The 26,318-nt window shown below is 29.0% G+C and overlaps 1 protein-coding gene across 1 annotated transcript in view; it reads left to right on the top strand.

The window, feature by feature from the left end:
- The window catches only part of LOC107455655 (fasciclin-2-like), a 132,250-nt gene extending 107,243 nt beyond the window's left edge, over nucleotides 1-25,007 (top strand). Inside the window, exons 6-9 of the mRNA XM_087167742.1 lie at nucleotides 7,980-8,164; nucleotides 13,039-13,135; nucleotides 15,593-15,760; nucleotides 17,247-25,007. Coding sequence (XP_087023868.1) covers nucleotides 7,980-8,164; nucleotides 13,039-13,135; nucleotides 15,593-15,760; nucleotides 17,247-17,515 — 719 coding nt within the window. The 3' untranslated portion in view covers nucleotides 17,516-25,007. The remainder of the gene's footprint in view (nucleotides 1-7,979; nucleotides 8,165-13,038; nucleotides 13,136-15,592; nucleotides 15,761-17,246) is intronic.
- The last annotated feature ends 1,311 nt before the right edge of the window (nucleotides 25,008-26,318 follow it).

Here is a 26,318-nt window from a genome sequence, read left to right as displayed (position 1 = left end):
ACGGTTAATATTGCCTGTTACATCAAGAGGTTTCCGAAATAATAGGAAATGTTTTTGAAAGCTACATCCACCGTATATTCAGAAACATTTTGAGATTTTTTTCATCAGTGTAAAATAAGCCTCAGAAAATATTATAAAAAGTTTCTACTCTATTGTTAGAGCATGTAAAAAACTGATTCTTTAAGTAATAAAATGGCAGCACTCTCTAACAAAAGAGTTCAGAGCCCCTGTGTGGTAAAAAAAAATTATGAAAAGATTTAGACTCTGAGTTTACCATTTTCTTTTAAATACTCTAAATTGAGCTTATAAATATTTTTGATCATTTTTTATTTTTTATTTATTTTTAATTTTCATTCTATAAACTGCATGGATGTTTTACCGTTTTTACGTTTATATGTCCTTAACTACATTTTGTAAAGTAACGTATGATTTATTTTATATTTTTAATTCCTCACCATTTTGCATGTTATTAAATGTATTTCTTGGTCGAGCAAATTGCATATATATTGGTGGCATGAACTATTTATCTCTTTTAAGAATCCTTTTTAGGAAGCACTTTTTACGAATAATAGAGCTGAAACCTAAAATAAAAAAAATTTGAATTGGTTTAAAACTTTAATTTTGATACATAGATATCCTATCTTTATTAAATAATTTTTATTGAAAGGAAGAGGGAAACTCAGATTTATAACTACAAATCAAATAGAAGTTTTATTCATTTTATAAAAATAATCGTGTATAATAAACAAAAACAAGAGCAAAAAAATAAAATTTTAATCTGTAGAGAGTTGAAAAGGAATATCTAATGTAAGAGGCAAACACGCACACACATATATATATATATATATATCGATATATAGATAGATAGATATAAATAATAAAATCGTCTTGATAATATAACAACATCACATGTTCTTAAATTTTTTAAATGTGGAAATTGAGTAAAGTAGTAGAAATCAAACATTTTATAATTAGCCCTAATTATCTAATTAGGGCAGCAGCTTTAATTATCCAAATTGGTACTCGAGCAACAATTTTCAAAATAGCTGCCGATTTTGACTTGATTTCGGCAAACTGCCTTCTTAATATCATCTGAAACATCTGCTTTGTTTTATGAAACTTTTCAATCATGTTTTAAAGATCAGGGCTATAGATATTTTGGAAAATCTATTTCTCTAGAACAGCGGTTCCCAAATGGTGTTTCACGGAAGCATAGAGCTCCGTAGAAGAGTTAAAAAAAAGTCCCTAGAGTCAGGATTTTTTTTTAAACGAGAGTGATGATTTTCATAACCTCTAATTTTATTAAGAGCCAACCAATTATCAATTATTTATTTAAATTTACGTATATATATATATATATATATATATATATATATATATATATATATATATATATATATATATATATATATATATATATATATATATATATATATATATATATATATATATATATATATATATATAAATATGCAATTTTCTAATAATGCTATATTGAATAAATGGTGAAAAGGACAAGCATTTATAATCAAGTGTCTCAGCACTTAATAATCGCACTTATCAAACCAAAATAAAATAATTAAATTAAATTCGTTAACTAGGAAATCTGTTTCCCAAATAACTGTCCTCAACATTTGAAGTAATTCTGTTTATATTTATTTCAGAAAAAAAAACATAACGCGTCATATTTCATTCAATTTCAGATTATAATCAAATTCTTAGCGTGACTAGCCCGGGCAACAAATTCAACTGTCTTGCGGAGAATTTAATTTTATTTTATTAATGGAAAACGATGAAAACAATATTATTCCTTTTATTTTATAACCGGGGTTGAAAAGCCGACCAAATTCTGAGTTTACAACGTTTAATGTTCAACTCCATAGCTTTGTAATTTTAAATCCAAAAGGAAGACAAGGAAACGCCTTGATAAAGCATTTGTACAAACTAACCTTCAAGGTGGACTTTTCGATGAAATTTTCCCGCATTTGCATTACATGGCGAGAAAAACCACAAAAACCTTCAATGGTTAGCTTGGTGGTAAAGTTCTAACTAATGATCCTTCTATTACTGCGTATATTTTTGTCAGCACTATGGTCGGTGAGAGCCACGACAGAATTCATATCACTTCAACGTATTACTTCAAACTTGAGACACCTTTATGAGAGACAAATGCTCTACTCCCTAATATACCGAGGTTTTATTCTTATTATATGAATTTTTTCAAAATAAAACAAACTTTTATTGGTTAAAACTCTTACAATGGTCTCGATATTTTTTATTTGAAGAATAAATCCACCCAAAGAAGATCGATCATTTAGTTTTCCGTAACCGAAAAAAATTAGGAACCGCTTCTCTAGAGAATTAAGGAAGTGGAAAGGCTATTAAGTATCAAAGCAATGCGTTGCCATGAAAGAACATTAATAATACTTTGATTACAGTTTTCTTGTTACTACTGTAATTTTGCACATAATTGCTCTATTTTAGAATCAAAACTTAAACACAATATTTTTCATGACAAATTGGTAGAAAATTCGGGAATTCGGATAATTTTTAGTGTCTAGAGAAATTTTTTTCTCCGCATTGGTGAACTCTTATTGATGTGTATTTCCTTGCAACGAGCAATTCTTGCAAAAATGATGTACCAGTCCGTAAAAAAAAAAAAAAAATACTATTATGAATAACTTTTGATCTAATGATCTGATCTTCACGTTCTACGACTCAATCTTATTGATTCAAGAGGGTACTATCAAATATGTTAATTGATTAGTGCAGACTATATTTTAAGTTACGAAATCGGATACAAAAACATATTTTCTCTGAGGAAACAAATATTTTTTTCTAAAGATTCGGATTTCTAACTCCCAAAATATAGGGAGTAGCCTCAACCTGGGAAATATGCTCCCCTACAGTTGGATCAGGAGAGCAGGAGAGGGAGAATTTGGACCCTAATGTTGCTTTTACTTTTTGGAGTATATCAACACCTCATGAGAACTTTTCAAGAGAATTGAAAAATTTTTGCACGTAATTATAAAGATCGCTTACTAAAAGATAACTCCACACAAAATATAGCTTTTCGTAAATATTTGTTACTCTTAATTTTTTTTTAAATAATGGTCGAAAAAAAATTGAATTACAAGATATATAATTTTTGCATCATTTTGAATGGTGTACAATGGTACTTGGCAAAATACAAATTTTGAGCAAAATCGGTTGAATAATTCCTAAGAAATGTATCTTAAATTTCTGCTTTTTTTGTAATTTGATTTCTCAAGTAATGCTTGACTGATTTCATTAAAATTACCTCATTTAAGAAGATGTAAAAAATTTCATACCTCACAATTTAAAATTTTTTGACTGTAATTAAATAAAATAGTATAAACAATTATTTACTAATATTTATTTTTTGCGTGACATTATCTTTTGATAAACGAATTTTATAATTGATGGCGAAAATTTTCAATTCGCTTAAAAAGTTCTTGAGATACGGCGCAATGCTCAAAAAGTAAAATTAACATAAAGGGGTCCAAACTTTGGATCGCTCTGCTGACCAAACTATCGGGACAATATTTTTAGGATTGCGCCTACCCCTTATACCTAGGGGATCAGAAATCTGAATCCGTTGAAAAAAATAGTATGTGCTTATTCAGAGAAAGTTCATTTCTGTTTCTTATTTTCTTATTTCATAACAGAAATATCGTCTGTTCCAATTAATCAGGATATTTAAGGTCACCCCTTCGTATTTATTCCTAGAACCTGAAGATTCGGCCATTAGATCAAAAGTTATTTAGAGCAATCCGTTTTTTTGGCATATTGTACATACATTTCACGCAATTTTGCTTGTGCATTTTTCAGCAATGTGCAATTTTATTGATGTGCATTTCTCTATAATGTACTATTCTCATAGTAATAACTGTCGTAGAGCAAATAAAACACTTAAAGGCATATTCAACCATCAATAAATGAATGAGCAGTTATTCATTTATTTATTTGTGTTAAAATGTGCAAGAAACTCGAAAGAAGTTGATATTTTGGCAACAGCATAAAAATGTTTTTGTGATAAAACTAAAGTGATAAGTTTCGGATCCATTATAGCGTCTCGTGATCAGTCAGTTGCAAACTTTTAATCACATTGACACGTGACCAAAGAAACACTCACGTGCCGTCTACCTTTTCTTGGCTTAAACTTGGCCGTCTGCCAAATACGTGAGCACTGCTTTATTCTTCACAGATGACTTGTTTGAAGTGTCCATCTCAATGAAAACAAGTTATATATAAAAAGTGGAAATCATTGTGAGGTCCATTTAACATTAGCAAAAATATGTAATAGGACATTTCCTTTTTTTAAAAATCATTTTGAACCATTTATGTCCTGTGAAGCCTGAATTCAAAGCAGTTTGCAGAAAATATTTTCAAATTATGTAATGCATAGTCATGCACTTTTCCCCTTTTATTGCTGTTTCCGTTTCCTTATATGGATCGACACATATTAATGGATCTACACATATTTATAGATCTGCACATCTAACTGAATTATTGCAATTTATTTTTCAATTCTGTATAAATTTTATTAGGAAATTGATAAAACCGTAAATGTTAAAAATTTTTTCGACATTTTAACAAACAAATGCTTAAATATTAATTGAAACGTTAATGGCTACTTGCAAATGCGTTTATTTTTGTTTTTCCTCGTTTCATACATTTTATGTCTTTCGAAATTATAATTTATAGCAGTTTGCTGGTAATTTTCTCGAATTTCATTTTTTTATTTTATTTCTCAAGACTTTTTGCTTGTTTGGTTAGTTCACTTTATTATGCATTAAGTAATATTTTGTGATATTACTAAAAACAAAAATTACTAATGAACAATTAATAACAGTCAGCCAAAATATTTTTCTGCAAAAAAGGGCGAAAAGGAAAATTACATTTCGTTTATTCCTTCATTGATTAAAAAATATAAATTCATGTTTTTTCCCAATAAGACATAATAGACATTTAACAGTAAAAATTTGTTTCCTCTTGAGTTGCAAAAGAACATTTTTATGGGATACTCTATACTTAAAAATAAGACTCCCTGATACTCAACCATCTGACCTATAACCTTAGCGCCAGCTGGTGGCTTATAAACAAGATAGCTTATTAATCTTACAGCTGATGGTCTTGCTTAATTGTTGGCTTCTTTTCTCTAATAAAGAAAATTAATAGCTCCTTTCTTTTGTTTTCCTAAGTATTAACTATATATTTCATAAATTTATGAGAATTCATTAGCTACGAGATGGTACACATGGCACAATAAGAGATTATGAATCGAATTCCAATTTAATGAACTAGTCTTTCTCCAAATAGAACGGTAAGAGCAGTTGCTATGTTACAACAGTCAATTAGGATCAATACTTACTATGATGCCGCTTGTAGTTGCAAATAAATGCAAAGTCTTGTTTTAACAAAATTGTTTATTTATTTTGGTATACTTCAAAAGCTCAATCATATAAAATAAGTTTAAACTATAACCTTTTATTTAAAATAGTAGCATTTGTAATAAACAATAAAATCTTTCTTCATTAAATAATAATAATTCTCTAATAAAAGAGTGACCATATAGCACAGTTTTAGTAAATCCTATTCAAAAATGCTCCCCAAACGTCTAAGAACGTGTAAGATGTAAAATTAAAACAAGTGTCACGGTTATAAAAAAAAGTTGATTTTTAAAATTGACATGAATTTTGGCTATACGATTATAGATTTGAAAATTTTGAAATTCTACTTGTCTAAAAAGTGTACCAGCTACTCGTCAGAAGCGACTTGTTTATTACCAATTGAACACCAATAAAAACTTAATCTATTTGACGACAATAATATGTTCCAAACAAAATGAATTACAACATATATCTTAAGACATGATGTAACAGATTTAACAAAAATATTTCTTGAAAAAGCGAATTAAGTTCTAGTATTATATACTAAATATAACATTAATATTAAATATTACATATTTTTTGAGCTATTGATTTTAATTAAAAATACTATAGGAATGAGTATTTTAAGAAATTTGAACTCGAAATAATGTTGTAATTGGTGTTAAAATAAAAACATTTATCTCATCTTATAAATTACAATAATCAAAAAAAGTAAACTTTATGTTACGGTTGATAAAGATATTTTAGTTAAAGAAATAAAAAAAAATTCATGTTTTCAATATAGGAAAGTAAAGTTCTAACATTACAAATATAAACATTCCTATGTTATAGTAAAAACAATTTTTCGAACATGTAATTTTCTTTATTTTGTTTATACCTTTTGCCATTGTTCACATATTGCATTGTATTATCCCATTGTTCACATATTGTATGTATTGTATTATTTGTTTCTAATATTAATCATTGATGTTGTGATATCATTTACTAAATATATATTAATTATTACAATTTAACAAAAACTTTTTATTTCAAGTTTCATCACATAAATTTATGTATCGTAATTTTTATATGCATCTCTATGTTGTTTAAAATATGATCTATAAAGCTTTCATGTACTTAGGATAAAAGTATAGTTAAAACTACCTGAATACGATAAAATTTACAGTGTTATTAGCTCCATGAGAGCACCAAAAAGTTTGCTAATTCTTACGGAAGCGCTTGTAAATGATTAAACAGCTCAAGATCCTCATGACTTGATCCGTAGCATGCAAAATGAAGAGAAATTCGAAAAATAACTTAAACAAAATAGTCAGACAAACTGTGAAATTACACCACAGCATGAATTTAATATATCTTGATGAATCAAAAATACACAATGCGCAAGAAAATGTTGAGGATTCAGTTGATTTTTTCATAATGAAATAGATATATACGGCAGACCGGATACTCAAAATCATTATAAAACAAAATAATTTTTATCATTACTCAAAATCATTATTTCACTCTAATCACATGGCTACATTAAGGATTTATTATGCATTTAAAACTGTTAAAAATTTAGTAGAGTAAAACAAAAATGAAACAAAAAACGTGTTTCTTGACACTTTTAATCTATTGATAGGTTTATCACAAACTAAGATTCAATCTTAATGGCTTCAGGGGATAAACTTAAATAACATAAAAATATGTAAGATTTAACTATTAACCTTCCGTTAGTCGCGCGCACCTCACAGGTGCATCCCTACTGCATTTCCACCTCCTTTGCCGTCAAAAGATTTTTCCGGGGGTCGAGCCTAATGTTATGTTCCTAACTTTGGATTACTCAAATGTCCGTGTAAAACCGACCTTAGAACATGTCGATGGAGAGTTGGAACCGCTCAAATCACCCCTCTGGTGCAGCGCGACCATTGACGCAAGTATTATGGATATAATATTTTTATGAATTAAATATATATATTTTATCTCATTTTCTGTCCTACTCAACGTAGCAGGTATAAATGGTCAAGTTATATACGAAGAAAATGGTGACGGAGTTAAAAACCGCAGAACCTTCTTGCGTCAATTGGTTGATTATCTTGGGATGGAGGAAGAGATCCGACGCGGGAGCAAGAAAAATTTATCTTCGGTACTTCGCTAAATAAATTTTTTGATATTTATCTCTGTAAAGAGTCTTAAATTGGAAACAATTAACTATTTAAACTAGACTAAATTTCATTTGGCTTTCAAAAAATCAGAAACACCTCATAGGTGCAACGCGATTAACCATGTCGGAAACAAGTGCGCGACTAACGGAAGGTTAAAAAACATGACATAGTCAAAACAACTATAACTTAAAAATATTTTTAGTAACAATTAAATTTATTTTTCTTTGCTTGTACTTTTCACATTTTATAGAAATGTTTAAACATATCATGGGTCAAAAAGAAGAGCATAATTATATTATATATTTTTCCAACCTCTATTCTTTGGTTTAAATAAGTTGGCAATACATAAAAGTTTTATAGTAACAGATAGTTTTCTGAATTGATTTCTGAATGAGTACTTTTTTGTTGTGAATTTTTATAGATAAGCCGGTATGGAAGGACAAAGATGTCGACACATTTTACGGTGTATTAGGCTCAGAAGGAAATTTAAGTTGTGAAGCTGAATCTGAACCTGTACCAACTTTTGAATGGTTTAAAGGTCGAGCTCTTTTGGGTAATAGTAAAATATACAGAATTTCAAATGGAAAGTTCAAGAGTATTCTTCAGGTATTTAACTCAAGATTTTCCAAATTCACACATCTATCTCATATAACGTTACATTCACGTTAAATTGTAATTTAACGTGAATTTAAAGTAATTCGCAAATGTTATGCATTATTATCTAAGTAAAGTCGATACAAATATTTAGCATAACCTTACCATACCTTATGATACATTAGTGAAGTTCAAATGTGGCATTCTGTAGTCGTGTAAGTATTATTTATAATACGGAATTTAATGTTACATAACTATAAAATAGGTTGCATTAATATATTCTATAGTCTGGTTAAAAGAAGAAGGAACAAATAAACACAAATTCTACTGATAAGAATAGTAATATTTATGAATAATTTAATAAAAAATAATAAGAAAATCTGTGAAATTCATACCATGAAAAAACTTGAAATGGTAAACAAAAACAGACTCTGGCAAAAAGAAAAACCAGATTGGCATATTTATTGAAATATGTTTTTTCAGGATATTAATTATTTCTCTTTTTATTTAAAACAGAACGCATTTCTATCTTTTTATTCAGTGAAGATGCAGTAAAAATATTCATATGCAGCTACGAGAAATTTCATTAAAATATGATAGTTCATTCAAAAATAATCGATAATTATTTTTATGAATTTAATTTTTTGTTCAACCTTTTTGGAATAATGATTTTTATCGAAATTTTTTCCATACATTCCAGATATTGGTGCGGTAATTAAGTCATTAAGCGTACTTTCTTCAGTGAAACTTTTTATTCATGAGTTTTAAACTTTATTTGAAGTGAGAAAGAGGAATGAAATTGTTTAGGTTCAATTTATTTTGATATGAATGGGCAGAATTTTGATAAAACGTCAATAGTTGAAAAAAAATACATAAAAAGTAATGCAAAATATGAAAAAAAACTATGCATTCATACTAAGGTCAGTGTTTTTTTTCTCCCTTTGTTGAAGTTCTAACTATTATTCTTTAAAACAAATCAAACCGGAAGTCTTGCGATCCTTTCATGTTGTCATGGCAGTTCAAATTAGTGAAAATTAATGCATTCATATGATCAAGTGGAAGTTATAAACATATTCTTATTGTACTGCCATCTGCAGATAATAGAGAGAACCTCGATCAAGAATAATGTGAATTGAATAGAAATTTTGTCGGATATGGAAATGATTTTAAAGCAGTTGTTATCTGACAAAAATAGAGTAAAAATTTAACATCAAAGGGATTTTTCAATATGCTCTTTCAGAAAAATTTAGCAGATTTTTGCAACTTAAAGTTTTCTTTTCTGATTTTTGAGATTTATTTTACTTTCATGTTAAATGTGTTACCCAGTTAATCAAAAAAAAATTGTGCACCTGTTTATTTGCCCCATTCATTTTGCTTACGTTTATTACTATGATCTAAGAGATGCATAAAGATACAACAAATAATGACCTTGTTATAAACAGTGTCTGAATTAGATTCGAAATATCTAGATATTTGTCAACCAGAGACTGATGAACTTGGTGTTTTAATTAGTAAGGAAAACATATATGAAAACAACTTCAAACCTGCTTTGCCGTTCTATGTCTATAGCATAAAGATTTTAAAAATAATATAAGAGAAGATGAAGTGGGAAATTTCATCCTAGAGTTAAGTGCAACAGAAACGTAAATGTGTAAAGCCACATATAAATTCAAATGAAATTTGATGAGCCAACAGAATTGAAAAGCCGAAAACTCCGAAAATTTCGGAAAAATGTCACGAACTTATGAATTGCGCTCCGCTTGATAAATTTTAATATCTATTCCAGGATACTATGTTGAATATATCGTTAATATATAATAGTTTTATGCTTTGAAAAGATTAAGTTATTAATATATTTCACAAAATGATAATCTACATTATCATGAATATTATTTTGTTTCAACCAAGCATATCTTCTGGAACAAAGCTCAAGCGATCTTGTTCACTCTAATTGAAAACTGTCATACGATTAAACTACACTTATACTATTTTTCACTCATTTGTTTATTAATTTTTTGTCTTTAGATGGTCTTTAGTAGTTAATTTATCAAATTTCGAGCTATTTGATTTACCCTTTCTTAATTCAGCATTTAAATAATTAATGAGGATTGAAAATTGTTTTAAACTAAAAAAAGTGTTTTAGTTATATCAAACTACATTTCTTTAAAAACAAAAGACAAAATTTGGGAAGAATAAACCAATAAGTTCTCGAGAAATAAAAATTTAGTATAACATTAATTTTTCAATATTACTTTGCAATAAATGAGAAAATGTACAGCTTGCAATTAAATGTTTCTTTTCTTATTATTGTTACATAAAATACTAAAAAAAGTTAGAAATAGTTGTAAAGACAATATAATGCGGAAATTTATTTTTCAGCCTAGACACAATTTCACTTGCATGCAAAAATTTTCTTTTTTAATAATTCTAGAAATGTTGCAAAACGTATGAAAAAGAAAACTAACATTAAGTGAAGAAAAAAAACTTTCGATCTTTTTCCTGAGAAATCTATTCAGAGCGAATTTCTCGAAGTGCTGCTACCCAATGTAATTTGAACTCGAATCATTAAAATTGCATCGTAATAAGAAATAAACTAATTGCAAAAACAAAAATTAATAAGGTGTTCCAATTTTTATTTTACACTCAGTACATCTCAGTTAAAAAACTCGATAAGCGCATTTCGCATTATTTCACTTTAAAAAATTTTAATTATTTTCTCTTGTAGAAGTTCTTTTTTTTCTGATAAAACACTGAACAAAACTGTAATGTTGTGTTTAACTATAATGTGTTATCAATTATAAATGGAAGATATTTCAGTTAGAGAAATAATGCTGGAACGGTACTGAATTAGACAACCTAGATACTGACTAAATTTAAAATTATTAAAAAAATATTTTACTACAAAGCATTTAATCAAAAAAATGGTGAAGAAAAAATAAAATACTAAGATGAACACAAAAGCATTGTTCGGTGTCTAAAGCTTTATCTCTTTTAAAGGCATGTGAACAATATATTTCTAATTTCAAGAGTCCTGGAAAATATTTTATACAACTGTCGGGTATGAAAAATAGACATTGTTTTTTCTTTTAAATTTATGAAAAATATAGAATATTTTGTAACTTTATCGTCAATTCAATGGATATCTCTAAGTATCGAGAATAAAACTTTTCGATGGAATTCTGATTTCTTCTCACTCACCGGATATCAAATTTTCACCGGAAATGTAGTTCGTTGAGTTTGGAAATTGAATTGCTATGTCTTTTATTCAATTCCTATTCTTTATTTCTTGTAGTGTGGTAATACTACAAAAGAATTCTATATAAGCGTAAGAAGATTTCTACACTGAAATTCTCTGAGATGAATATATAACAGAAGATGCGGATGTTTCTTTTTTTTTTTTTTTTTTGAAGTTTTGCTTTTTACTGGATGCAGCCAGATACATACGAATATTTTTTTAACTTAATTTCAAAACTCAAAGAAAAAATTTAATTATTTTTTTCTGTTCAAATTTTTAATAATATTTAGTGTTAGCATATTTTATAAAATATTTTTAATATTAGAAATGACTAAAGAGGACGTATAAGCATATTAACTCATATACTAATGCAAACTGCACACTCATTTATCCTAATTTCACTTACCTAAGAAATTAAATATCTATATACGTAAAATGGCATGAAACACATAGTAATGGTATTTTTTGTTTGCTAATAAGTGTCTTAACGCTATCTTTTAATAAAATTAATTTTTAAAGGCAAAGAAATACGGTTAAAATCGCTATATTTAATTTCAAAATGAAAATATTTAGTAAGATCCTTTACGATTAAAGCGAAAAAGAAATTAAAACCTTCAAAAATCGTTATATTTGACCAATGAAAGTGAAAAGCTGTTCCAAAGGCAAAACACACTTAGCATTCTATTTCATCTGTTAAAAAAAATGTTTTTAGGGAATTTAGTTTCATCTGATTGACCTTAGTGGTTTACTTGACAGATTTCAAAAATGTCTTTGTTTGTCTGTTTCTTACCGCTTAAAGTTTAAGTTACAATTGGTTAAAACAATTTGTATATTTATATAAAAAAAATTTGCACATGGTTTTTAAAATAAAATTAAAAATATATACACATTGATACTTTATCTACATAAACTAATAGCTGTCAAAAATTTTCTACTGATTGCGCAAATAATTATTTAATATCATGCTCATATTTACGTTCTTTTTTAAATCTTTTGTAATCTTTCGTCTTTTCCCCATGTTTTGATTAAATGCTTTGTAGGAAAATATTTTTTAGCAATTTTAAATTGAGTTAGTATCTAAGTTGTCTCATTCAGTGTCATTTCAACATTATTTCTCTAACTAAAATATCTTCCTCTTCTAATTGATAAATATAGTCAAACACAGCATTACTGTTTTGTTCTGTGTTTATCAAGAAAAGAAAAGAACCTCTACAAGAGAAAATAATTTAAATTTTGTAAAGTGCAATAATTTGAAATGCTCTTATCGAGTTTCTTAACTGAGATGTACGGAGTGCAAAATAAAAACTGGAATACCTTATTAATTTTTGTTTTTGCAATTAGTTTATTTATTATTACGATGCAATCTTAAATCATTATTTACTTAAATTTTCTATTCAACAAAGACTATCGATTTTTACATAACTTATCACGAAAAGCTCGTTATTATTTTTACAAACATTTATTTTCTCATAAACTACAAAATAAATTCCGACTGTGCTTAATTAAAAGAAAACATTTTCTCTGTTCTAATATAATATGATCATTATTAAAGCTAAAACCATGTATTCTTGTTCGATGCCATAATGGATATCTAAAATGCGTTTAAATACGTATTTAGCGAATATAAGTTGTAATATGTATTCATTTTCAGGTTAAAATCAAAAGCCATTCTAACTTAGGAACGTATTTGTGTCTTGTGAGTAATCCTGTAGGAGAAATACAGAAAGAAATGTATTTGCTAGAAGGAGGTAATTATTTAATCGTTAATTTAAAACGATTATTAATTTTTTGATTTCGTTTCCACCATCTAATTAGTTTAGCTCAAATGCTGCATTGTTTCAACTTCACTCTCACCCACGCTGTTTCGACGGAACCAGATTATCATTTTGAAGCTCATATTTAGATTGCATGATTGTTGCTCGTCTCGGATGAGTCTGAGCCCCCACTTTTTTATACTTATTGAATATGACATTTCTGAATGCTTCACAATATATAATACAAATTTACCATAAAACATGGAGTCTCAAACTACGATGCGAGGGTAAACATGGGGTCAAGATATGAAAAATGCAATCAAGTTCTAAATATAGTGAATACAAAAGGTGAAGATCAGTTTAAGCTACCCCTACCTAAATTAGGATCTACCTAAATCTAAAATCTCACACTGAAAAAAAAGTATGATTAAAACTACCGCATTTCTTCTTCCATAGAAGCATCAAAAAGCTAAGTAATTTTTACCGAAGTACTCAGGCAATGATTTTGGTAAAGTTAACAAATTAAGAAATGGTTTTAAAACATGCAGTAAAATTGAATCATGCTATCTATGATCATGGCATAAAAACCATCCATTCAGTTAAATCTATTTTCAATTTTGTACTTTTTGTACGCGTGGTAATAAGAACTATAATTTTGAAAACTGGAATTTCCGGTAAATCGTTGCGCTATGAACGGAAAAATTACCAATTAAATGGTTTAAACACCGTATGTTTTGGTTTTATTAACCAGAATTATGTTTTTTTCCACTGAAAATGTTATTACTAAACAGTACGTGAATTGCACTAGAATTGTTTTACTGTGGTTCGAATTTTGAAAAAGTAAATTTCCATTTCTCAAGAACTATTGAACTAATTTTTCGCAATTTTTATATTTCGCCTTGCAAAATTATTAAATTTTAAATAATATAAAAAATTGCATACCTAAAGAATCAAAATTTTCCAACTATTATTAAATAAAAAATAAATATTATAAGAAATATAATATTATAAGAAAAAAAATATTATTTAAAAATATAAAATAAATATTAAAAGAAATATTAACTGAAATTTATGTTTTGCATAGAATTGTTTTTGGATAAAATGAATAAAAAATTTTTAACTCGGATAAAAAGTTCTCGAGATATGGCGAAATACGCAAAAATAAAATTAACATAATAAGGTCCAATATTTGCTTTCCTGACCATATTATGGGGACCATATTTCCCAGATGGCGGCTAACTCCTATATTTTGGGGGTCAGAAATCTGAATTCGTCGAAAAACAGGTGTGTTTATTTAGAGAAGGTGTGTTTGATTAAATAATTGGCTAATTAGCATATTTGAGATGACCCCCTTGTACCATTAAGATTCAGTCCTTGAAAGTGAAGATCCGATCAACAGATCAAAAATTAATTAGGGTGGTCTGTTTTTTTCGGCGCACTGTACATGAAGTATAAGTTCAAAATCAAGACATTAAAGAATCATCTATGGCCCTTTATTTCTGGAATTTTAATTATAGTTTAGAGTTTTCTTTTGAAACATCATTGAACACAAACTAAAATTAATCAAGAAGTTAATGCATGAGTTTAAATTCTAGAAAGTATTTCTAATTTTAAAAAATTATATTTATTTAATTTATGGTCATTCTAGTACCCCATTTTTCCGAATATTTTGAAAGAGAGTCACGTGTATTTATTTCGACATGTTACATATCAGGGCTTTTCACTTCACTTCCTGACACAGATATTTCTCATCTTTATTCTTTCGTTTATTATTTTAACTATTTTATTTAAGTTTGCTCTTCATCCATTATTGCTTAAAATTTTTTCCCTGTTGCAACTCATTTGCCTTGTGTTTTCTATTGTTATTTTGTCTTTGGACACCGAGGAACGTTGTTGCTTATGAACCAAAACTACAGTATTTTGCAAAATTTCTTGTGCTTTATTCACGCTTTTTAACTTTATCCATATGTCGCACAATGTATACCCAATCTTACTCAGATTTTGAAAAAAAATTTAATAAGTCTCTAATATTTTTATTTCCAATGAGCTGCGCAATCGGTCTTGCCGATGAGCAGACCTAGTGCGTTCGCCAGAGGTGGTATCCATTCTTTCAGGACCACCACAATGGGTGAGATACCGTTGGTCATGTTAATTTGGACGTCTAGTTTCTGCCACACTAGATGGCAGCACCGATACTATATTTGGATGCTAAAGTGCACTAGGAATTTAATTTTGCGGAAATGCCAAGAGCCAATAAGGCACTCCAGGGATCTTTTACATGCCGCATAATCATACGGCATGGTCGCTGAGGATTTTCTGCATTGCAATCTAATAATAAAATTTTTAAAAAAATCAATAAGTTATTCTGGGTTATTCCACGTTTCGTTGGGTATATATTTTATCTTGTTTCCTAACAAACTATCACTAAACTTCATTTTTTCTTAATTTTAGTTTCCCCTAACCCACCAAATTTCTTGTTGTCGAGCCCTGAACCAGGAACATTAGCTGTGCAAATACATCAATCACCTTTGGATTCCTTACCTATAACAGGTTATAAGATACAATGGAAACTTGCAACTGATTCATGGAGATATGCAAAGGAATATTCAACGAGTTCAGGTACCTAATTCTATAATAAATAATAATCTGCTTTAAGTAATTGAACACGTTATTCATATATAAGGCCGTTAATAAGGTAGATCTTAGAAAAACGGTGTTATTAGCTGATAGTCCAATCATAGAGCTCAAAAATGGATATTACCTGGAAAAATTAGCGGGAATATTTATTTTTTGTACACTTATGTTTTTTGGAGTGCTGAAATCGAATCCGCATTCTATGGTCAAGATTTATTTTCGGAAAATATGTTTTATTAAGATGAAAAATTTTGAAAATCTGTTTTTTGCATGCATATTTTTATGTTTAAAGATAAAAAAATTTTGATGACAAATTTGAAAACTAGAGAAAGTTTTAAATCAATTCTGTACCTACAATGTGCTAAAAGGGTAATAAATCAAAGAATGTTTTTTTTCTACCGGAATGAACTTTTCGTTACTCGCTTTGAAAGATACCGCAACTGTTGATCGTTTAACGTTACACGGTGGGCGCCTGTGAAACTAAGACACGGGCGCGAGTGACATTATTCCTGCCACAATTCCATTCATACGGTGAGCCACATTCCTACAACAGAGGACAACCCATGGAGAGACACATCCATGACCTGATTGGGATTTGAACCCGCAATCATTGGCTTATCAGTCCTGCACACCGACCAAAGAATTATGAGCACGAGAATAATGACTATATATGTATATGTACTGGTGTCTCTCTAACAAGAGGAGAATAGAAAGCAAGAGGTGAATAATTTATAGAGGTTTTAAATATATAAAAAATCCTCTTCTGGCATTTAATATTCGAGCGTTATACATAAACTGACCAGCATCCTCCTGAAATTTAAAAAAAAATGCTGCAAAATTTTGAAAAGAGCATTCGTAAGCTTCTTATTTTACCTTTCTAATTGTTTAAAAAAGTATTTCAATTAGAGAATCTCTGCGAAAGGATTTCTCTTCTGAGCAATGAGTTTTGAAAATGCTAAGCAATGAGTTTTCAAAGATATGAAAAGAAATTTTGCTACCAGTTTTTTATTTTTAGGAGCTCGCTGGTCAGCTTACTACACGGAACAATATATTTAATAGTAAATAGTATAGCAAAAAAATCATGATTCCTGAATTTATTGCATTTTAATAACTATCGGCCGTGGTAGCCCAGTGGTTAGGGAATCTGATTACGGTCCGGAGCGGCCGATGTTCGATCTTCGAATCTTCTAAGACCCACTGAGTACATACTCGCTCTTAAAATCTGTGGAATCGTGTGGTCAGTCGCTGAGCAGTACCATTGGTACAGGGATAAGACGACAATTTCTTTCCCCTTCAGATCTATGTCTAAATAGTGGAAGTAGGCTCACAAAATTGCGATGACATCTCTTCGGCTCATTCTCAGGGCTTTTTTTTTCTCCAGACAAACTCCAATTATCCCTTTGTACAGCTCTAGTGCGTAGTAAATAAAATACCTACTTACCCATTTTAACAACTATACTTTATTTTTCAGGCACAGATTTCATGCTTCAGGATTTGAATTTTGATATGGATTACGCTGTCCGAGTGAGTGCTAAGAATAATATAGGATTCAGTGAATTCACCGATCCTAAGTTGCAGAGGACTAAAGGTCTGATAGCCGAAACAGTAGTCGACGGCGGCAACGTTTTGTCTTCCACATTCAGCGATTCAGCCATGTCATCATCCTTAAATCATCCATTGTACTCTCTAGTCCTCGCCATCAGCATCATATTCTTCCACAGCAGATACACTGTATCTTGATTTATTTTTCTGGGACTGGAAGCGAGCTTGCAACCGTTTTATTGTGATCAAATGAGTGAATAAATATTAAATCGTTATTTTGTTGGCAAATTATGGTGACAAACAGGCCCTGCTACCGCAGTTGAGAGAGCTGCACTGAATGTATTCCCCGTGTATCCAGCACACATGTTCCTTGAGTGGTTTTGTGCAAATCTAAATATAAATGTGTTGTGAATTGATACATTGCTGTAAAAAAAACATTTTATGCTGTTTTGCAGGCATAGGATGTATAAGAAATAACGAAGTTTGTGTTGACAAGAATCGATGTATGATACATTTATCATTTCTCGTGTATTAAAGAAGTCAACGTGGGAAATATTTATGCTTTTAAAGGCATCTGTATTATATCGCATAAAATTACATTCAGATAACCGGAATACTAAAACATCCGGAATGTGACTAAAAACCATGCACAGAAAATCCACGTATTTTCGTCGATGTTATTTTTGTTCAAAATATTTTAAACACTGGATAGATTGCATCATGTTGCAATAGCTTTTATAAGTTAACTGAATGATGTGTGGTTGACAGAGATAACAGTGATTTGACAACAAAGAGCTCTTTAAAGGAAATCTGAAGGAGATGTGATAAGTCGTGTTTCAAAACCAGATAAATTAATTCAGTTATTTATTTATTCTTTCTTTCAGATTCAGGAATTGCTTCACGTTTACATGCAATTTTCAGCCTTTTCTTAATACCAGACTAATGAAAAAGAAATAATTAGAATTAAGAAATTTCAAAGAACATAAATCCTTGTGGAATTTAAACCTTAAGATTAAAACTACTCAGATGCAAACTTGTATTCCAGTTATGCATTCCCAAATTCAGGTACTCAGCATTATCTATTTCGAATTCAGATACATCCCTTTGTTTGAATGCAAAAACAATAATTTAAAAATGATTTTACTTCCTTTCAAAATTAAGCTTTATTGATTGAAACTAGGATCGATTTCTCAAAAATGATGATCCAAATAAATTATTTGCTGAAGAGTTGAAAACAATTTATCTGTTTTTAAATTTAACCTCTCACACATTAACTTTTTAATTGGTCACCAAAATATTAAGAACGAAAAAAAATTAATCTTCCAATATTACAAAACTTTTATTACAGAAGGAGTTCATGGAAGAAAAAAGATTTTTTGATTGATTCGAAAATTTATGTACGCTTTACTCTCATAATGCCATGACAAAACAATGTATACTAACTATGGATTAATGATAGTTAAATACATTCTTTAATCTCTTGTCAGTACATTTAATTTATTAAGCATCCAAACAAATATATAAACACCAAGTTCGAAAGAAATTAAATTTGTAACAAAATAGAAATATTGATTTCGACAAAAAAAAAAATCTTTCATAAAGTGACTTATTTTAATTCTTGGAAAATACATTTTTTTATATATTTGATGCTGCCGAGTAAGTAATATAAACAAGCACAAATTTGAGAAAAATGTCTGTCGTTAAATTTATCAGAAAAACTCCATCTTTCTGAGCTAAGTCACGCGCACGACAGAAATACAATGCAAAATACGGCATAACATTTTGCAAGAAGTTTTTCTAATGCTGAACTTTATGTAGATTTATAAAAATGCGTACTTGTCTAGCCCAGTATTTAAAAAAAAATTATTTTCAAAAAAAAAAAATTTAAGTCATTTTTTGAAATTTTTGTGCACAGAATTTTGAGATGATTTATTTAATTCCTTTAAAGAACAGTTTTACTTCAAAAGCATTTTTTTAACAAATGGCACTTTATAGTACGCAAATCCATTTTTATATTTCATTTCATGAAACGAAAATGTAAAGATACAGCTGGAGATAGCGATTTTTCTAATTTATAATCGGGAGGTTTTTTTTAAAATTGTTTTAAACAAATCTGTGGCAAAATTCTTCAACGTCAGTTAAATGTTATTTTATTCAAAAACAAACTTTATAACTTTTAGAAAGAAAAAAAAACAATTGTTTTAAACATATGCTCTGTATACGAGGCTAAAAAAACAAATACCATTGACTATTGCTTGATTTTATAAAGTTAAAAAAGCACTGCAAATTCTGTAAAAATGCAACTAAAAATAAATGCATTCGTTCCTTCGCTACGAAATCGATTTCAACCGTTCTAAAATTCTAATCTGCATACATGAATACATCTTTAATTGGATGGTGCCAAAAATGTTATTTAAACTCGTTAAGTCGCATTTAACTGTAAAAACACAGTTATACGTGCATTTTATACATTGAGGCAAGGAAAACAATTTTGTTTACTTTCATTTTTATGCGAATTTATCTTTGAATATTTTCTGACTCATAATTTGGGATTAGTTTAAAAAAAAGCATGAAATTTCCAGAATGACCACTGGTTATTAAATATTTTTAAGATCCTCGTTAGGAATTTCAATCCTAAAAAACTACTGACTTGCAACTACTGCTGATTATAAGGACTTGTAACTACTGCAGTGTATGCATTAAAAATGACGTCTACACAACAGTAAAGGCAAATAAATAATTAGGTAAGAAGCATAAAAACTCTTTTTAAATCTATCGAATCACTACTGTGGAGAGAATGATTAGAATCATCAAAACTTGCTTGATTACCAAAGGAAGCAAGAGTTGAAATGTGCTTACTAGAAATTCTTGCATGTTTAATATTGCTATCGTATTTTTTTTTTCATTTTTTTTCTCACCAGCGATTCAACAGACTACGCTTAAATATTAATTTAAAACCCTAATGAACACAGGTACTTTTTTCTCTGAAATAGCCTGGGATTTTAAAAATATTTTTCAGGGCATTGATTACGGAACAAATTGTATATGAATTCCATGTATTTTGAAAATTTTAATGAATGTCACTGGTGATAGACCAGCCGAGTTTGCTGGGCCTGGGGCAGGGATGGGCAAACTTTTTTTGTCGAGAGCCAAAAGTCGAGAAAAAAAAAGATTGCTGGGCCTAGTAAGAACTTTAAAAATAAAAAAATAAAAAACGATATACAAGTTTTTATTTAAATATTTAATGAGATGAATGAAATTGTGATTTCATTTTTAAAAGTTCCTTATATTGAAATTAGAAGTGGGATGTGCTTATTTTACGGAACGAGGTTAAATGCTTGTATGTTAGTCTACTTCTGAAATGATTTCTTCTATGGTTCATAGCTGAAAACACTTTGTTCACACATATAAGATGAAGCAAACATAGCACTGATTTTCTGGGCAAGAGATATTAAATTTTGGAAACTAGCTTTTGGTAATGATTTGCCTAACTCAAACTTTGGCATGTTTAGAAGCAACAATAGTGTGCAATCGTTACATATTCAATAAATAATGTTAGAACTCGCACCGGCAGAAAAATCAGCTCGTTGGAGCTTAAAATGTGCTGTCTGCCATAGGTGAAGCACAATTCACCTATGTTAGGTTTCATATGTCTGATCCTCGAGAAAAACAAACGCTCGTGGGACCTAATCTGCGGCTATTCTATAAAGAACTTCTGCTTTGAAAATTTTACCAATTGACTATTTCAATCAATTCCACCAATAGAGAAGTAAAAGGGTTATCAGTACTTTGTTAAAAAAGAAGGAACAAAAAGTAGCTTTAAACAAAGTAGACAGAATTATGGATGCATAATATATCTTGTTTATATTCGCCACGGATCGGCAAGTTAGAATTCTATCCACGGGCTGGATAAAACCTTCCGGAGGGCCAGAGTTGGCCCGCGGGCCGTAGTTTGCCCATCCCTGGCCTAGGGCATGGCCGACAGATTTGGATTCCTCTTAGGTGAGGGGTATCGTGGCGTCAAGTTGACTTTTGATTGGCTAACTTTGGGGTTGGGGAGATATTTGAATTCTTGTATAGCAATTCTATACTTTTCATCAAAATATCTTAAAAGGATGTACTGTTCATCCTTATTTAAATATTTTAATCAATCAAAATATTTACTTAGAAAATCAATCCATTACCAAAACAAAAAGAGTAGTGGCCCTTTTAAAATTGTTTTTCTGCTACAAAATATTGTGTCAGTAAAATAAAATTCCCATTTAATGTTTCACCAAGAAAATATTTGAAAAAAAGCTAAGTAAAAGTATTTTTCTCCGAAAAAGAAAGTCTCCATTTTTCAGTCAACGAAAATAAAATTTCATCTCAACCTCTACAATCTCTACTCTAAATGTATGGCACGCAAGTAAATATTCGATATTCCAAACATTTATTTTCTTTTTTTTTCCTCTTCGTTTTTTTCAAAAAAAGAATTCTTTCTTCGTGAAATGAAAAACAAAGTGAACAGGGAACATAAATTATTTTTTTATATTTAAATTAAATATTAAAATTCAGAATTGCATGATTTTTAATGATGTTCTAGTAATATTTTTAAACAAACTACAGATGAAGAAAATAAATAATATATTGTTTAATAGTAAAAAGAAATTATATTTTATTTATAATTAATGGGATTTAGTACGTTTATGCTATGTAAATTGATAGAGGTCTAAAACGCATTTATTTTTTTAAATTTTCTATATTTTTAAGTTGGATTTACTATATTTTTTTACATAAAATAAAATTTCTTAACATAAAAGACTTATGACCACTTCTTAATTAAAAGTTATTTTAAATGAACTTTTCCAGGAATACACATTATGTCAACATAAAACCTCAATAATATATTACTTATTGAATCTGTATCTAAGATTAGGAAAATAAATAACTTATATTTTCCTAAAAGTATTTTAATAAGAGTTATTGAAATAAAACAATAAAAAACGTTTCTGCTAATTGAAACGAACAATTCCATAACTGTACCAAAAGCTAAATTTATATTTATTAAGAAATATTCAATTTACACAAATTATTAACGTTTTTCATAAGTTGCCAAATATGTAAGAAGTGCTTGGAGCAATGTAGATAAGCTGACCAGCGTCCTGACAAAACTAGAAAGCCAGAAAAAAGTTTCTTCTGCTTGTCCGACTGAACAATTAAAATTATATTTCGTAGATAGCATCTACATCCCATGTTTGGATGACCTGGAATGCTAAGAAAACCGGTGTGAAAAAAATTATTAGTTCAGCGAGAGCATGTTGTTACATCTGATTTCCTTTTAATGACGTTTTTTCAAGTTCAATTTTTCAAGTTCAAAGCAAAGTTTTTCAAGTTGATAAAGGAAAATCAAATCTCGAATCAGAACTAATAAAAGTTGTACTTTTTTATTTTACGTCCGGTATATTTACTTTAAAAAAATTATTAAATCTTATTTCAAAACTTATTTGTTCCATTTTTCTGGTTGAGTTATACATTTTGACATAGTGGATTTCTTTAGCCGTTGATAATGCTCTACGATAAAGTTAATTTAATTTCCAAAACAAATTTTAATGACATAAAAAAATACATTACAATACGTATTATTTCAAAGTTAGTAAATCAGAATTGATTCAGTATTTCCCAAAAAGAGATTCATTAAAGTTGGCCATAGATGCTTCTATTTAATCATATGTGGTTGGTCATTTTAACGAAGTTAAACTACATTAACTTATTTTAAGTTCATATATGTTAAAGCATCTTTTAAAATAATGTAATTTCATATGGAATAAAAACTCAACACAAAAAAAAACTTGACTGTATAAAAACTTAATTGTATCAATTTTTAGAATATATTTAAGGTCAATGGATTACTACGATCATTTAATAGCAAATAAAAAATGCATTTGACTAAAACATCCTCCTAAAACATGTGTATTAAGTTGATAAAATTAATGTGTATAGAAATTTTTTCTTTTTACTTCCTTTACGAGAAACGTTATGAAACGAAGGTTAACGCTACATATTCTTCAATTATTAATTTGACACGATATTGTTTAAAATTGAGAGTAAATTAAAAAATATATACTTGAATGAAATCTTGGTTTTTCAGAAATTGGCAACTGTAATATCCTTCTAAAACATGAAAAAACAGAACTTTTTTATAAGCTATTACATTTTTGTTTTGTCTCTATATATTTCATGTGAAGCTTAATAACTTTTCTCGTTTATTTATTTCTGTCTTAATACAGCTACTGTTTTTAAAACCAAAGTCTAAAAATAAACATGGCTGATATTAAACAACTAATCGGACTGAGATTAAATAATTCAGAGCATGTTTCTTAGATATTATTCATCGTTAAAAATTTATTTGATATTTACAAGAAAAACCATATGCGACGATATTCTTGTAAAGACCTATGGCAGTCACGAGAAATCTCATGAATTTTATTTTTGGTACATGATATAGTACTAAAAAGACAATTAAAATGTTAAATGTTCCCGTAAAGTCTACATGTTGTTTGTAAGTGTTATGGGTGTTCGTAATTTCCTTAAAAAGAAGAAGTATTTCTATAATTGAATTTTGGATCTGATGCGTCGTTTTGTGATTAGAAATTGTAAAATCTGATATTCTTCAACAAATTAATTATCGTAAATTCAATTGCTTTAGTTTTTATTTTGCAATATGTCCTGCAACATTCTCCAACATTTAATAATATGTTTGCACCATTTTAATCGTCAACTTCAAGCAGCACGAAAGAATCCCGATGTTTTAGAAAAGTGTGTTTCACATGAAATACTCCATAGCCAAAGATCTGTCTTCGGAAAAAATACTTTCTTCTTATAGTATTGTTACACTCTATAAATATACTTCTGATTTTATCACCAGCGTTGAGTATTTGATCCTTATAAGATGTGAGACTCAATTGCAGAGTATTTAAATTTTGAACTCAACTAGTAGACAGTAGACTAAGAACTCCTTTGTGAGATATTGCGACAAACTCATATTCGGGAAGGATATTTTGATTCAAAACATTTCCACACTCATGCGATAAGTATTTGAAAATCATTTGCGTTTAAACTGGAATTAAGGGGATTTAGACCCTTTGTCTGTGTGATCAACAAGAACTCGGAGGTGTATAGGAATTAAGCAGCCACCACCAAGATTCAAACTTGTGTTGTTTCAAGTGGCCTTGCATCCCCTGAGCTTCACCGCTTACTGAAACCATAATGACAAAATAAATTTTTTATATTTCTTATCGCTTCTTATTTTGGGTACAGAAGATAGTCTGTGCTTTTTTTTACAATTTCTACTCACAAAACGCATTTTACGTTTGAATGTAGCGAAAATAATTTACCTTGACGCATAAGTAATGCGCCATTATTGTTTATGAACACCCTTATACATATCAACAATTTATTACAGTTTCAATATTTCACCGAAAAATAAATCCAAAAACATATCTGTTAAAGGTGAAATTTTATAAGGTTATGTTAAAAGTGGATCAATATCAATATTCTATACAATATTTAATCAGAAGAAACTGTCCTGTAATGCTGGTTGTGTGCAACTTTTTGTGGCGCAAATATACATTCATGTAAACATCATTATGTAATTATAATTTATATGTACCATGTCTTTCTCACAAATAAAGTAATTATTTATTTGATGCATAATGGTTGATTTTTAATTGACTATGATCTTGTGGGGAGAATTGTATGGGTCATAGCGCCAGGCATAGCATAGTCATGGCGCCAGGCATTTCACCACCGGTGGGGAGTTTCCGTCAAGGTAGGCATGTTTATATCACGTCCGGGTCACCAAATGAGGGGGAGGAACACTAACATATTATGTTGAGGACAACTATGACAAAATCAACCAAACATTTATTACCAACTAAAACATAACAATAAGATAAAAACAGAAAAACAAAAGTTAAGTGTGAATGTGCACAGAGTAATGTTCGAAGCTTTTTAAATACTGATGAAAGGTACAAGGTTGCCGATTCTGTGTACGTCATCCAACTGATTCCTTTGGCAACTGCGCACCATGCCTGGCGCCACCTTCTCAAGAAACGTGTACTATAATATTTGTAATAATTAAGATTGTTTCGAGAAGCTTTAAAGGCAATTTTATTTTCTTCTTGAGGTGTCGGAATGCTCACATTTCTGCGCGCATAATTTAAATTCTTACTTTAATTTTCAGAAACGTCTCTAAATGACAGTAAATGCATTTTAATAACTCTTAAGTGAGATTAAATTAAAAATTATCGTGCTGCTATTTATTTACTAGAAAGATTTTTATAACTCATTGATATAAATGGCCAATCGTTATTGCTTTCAACCGTTGCTTTACTGAATTACCAATGTTATTTGCCAATTTTTGTTATAATTTGGATGACTTTTGAATTGAAGAAAAATAAGCATTTTTTTCTTCTTAAATCTGCATTTTTTATTTTACAATAAAACACGCATAATAACGTTTAAATTTTTACTATACCTGGGGTTACATTGCTCATAATAAAGTTCTAATAAAATTTCGAAAAATTTTGGATCGATTTTAGATAGGAAAATAGTTTCTAGAATTAGTTTTGTGCTTATAGAATTGATATATTGCGTTTAAATATCTTTCCATTGTTTTCTTTTGAATAAAATTAAAAAAAAAATCTTAGTGAACAATACCCAGGTAACTTTGTCCAGCATATTGTTACTATCAAAAAGTGCTTTTAATATCTGTATAATCTTTCATAAATATATTTTTGGGAGGGGATGACAAAAAATATACATGGGAATACATTTTCATTAGCGTGATATTCCTTCCCTTTAATTTTACTATTTTTCGATGATATAGTCCAAAAATAACAATAACTGTTTAAGAATTAGACAATAAAACTGAAATAATCAAATAATAACTGAAAATTCTAAAAAATAAACTTGAGAAATCATCTTAACATAGCATTAGCTATTGCGTACATATTACATAATA

The sequence above is a fragment of the Parasteatoda tepidariorum genome, chromosome 7 (genome assembly GCF_982258835.1).
Source record: "Parasteatoda tepidariorum strain Cologne lab strain chromosome 7, Ptep-v5.0, whole genome shotgun sequence".
NCBI classification, from domain to species: Eukaryota; Metazoa; Arthropoda; class Arachnida; order Araneae; family Theridiidae; genus Parasteatoda; species Parasteatoda tepidariorum.
The sequence above is the reverse complement of the archived record's forward strand: the minus strand, read 5'-3'. Positions and strand labels throughout refer to the sequence as shown.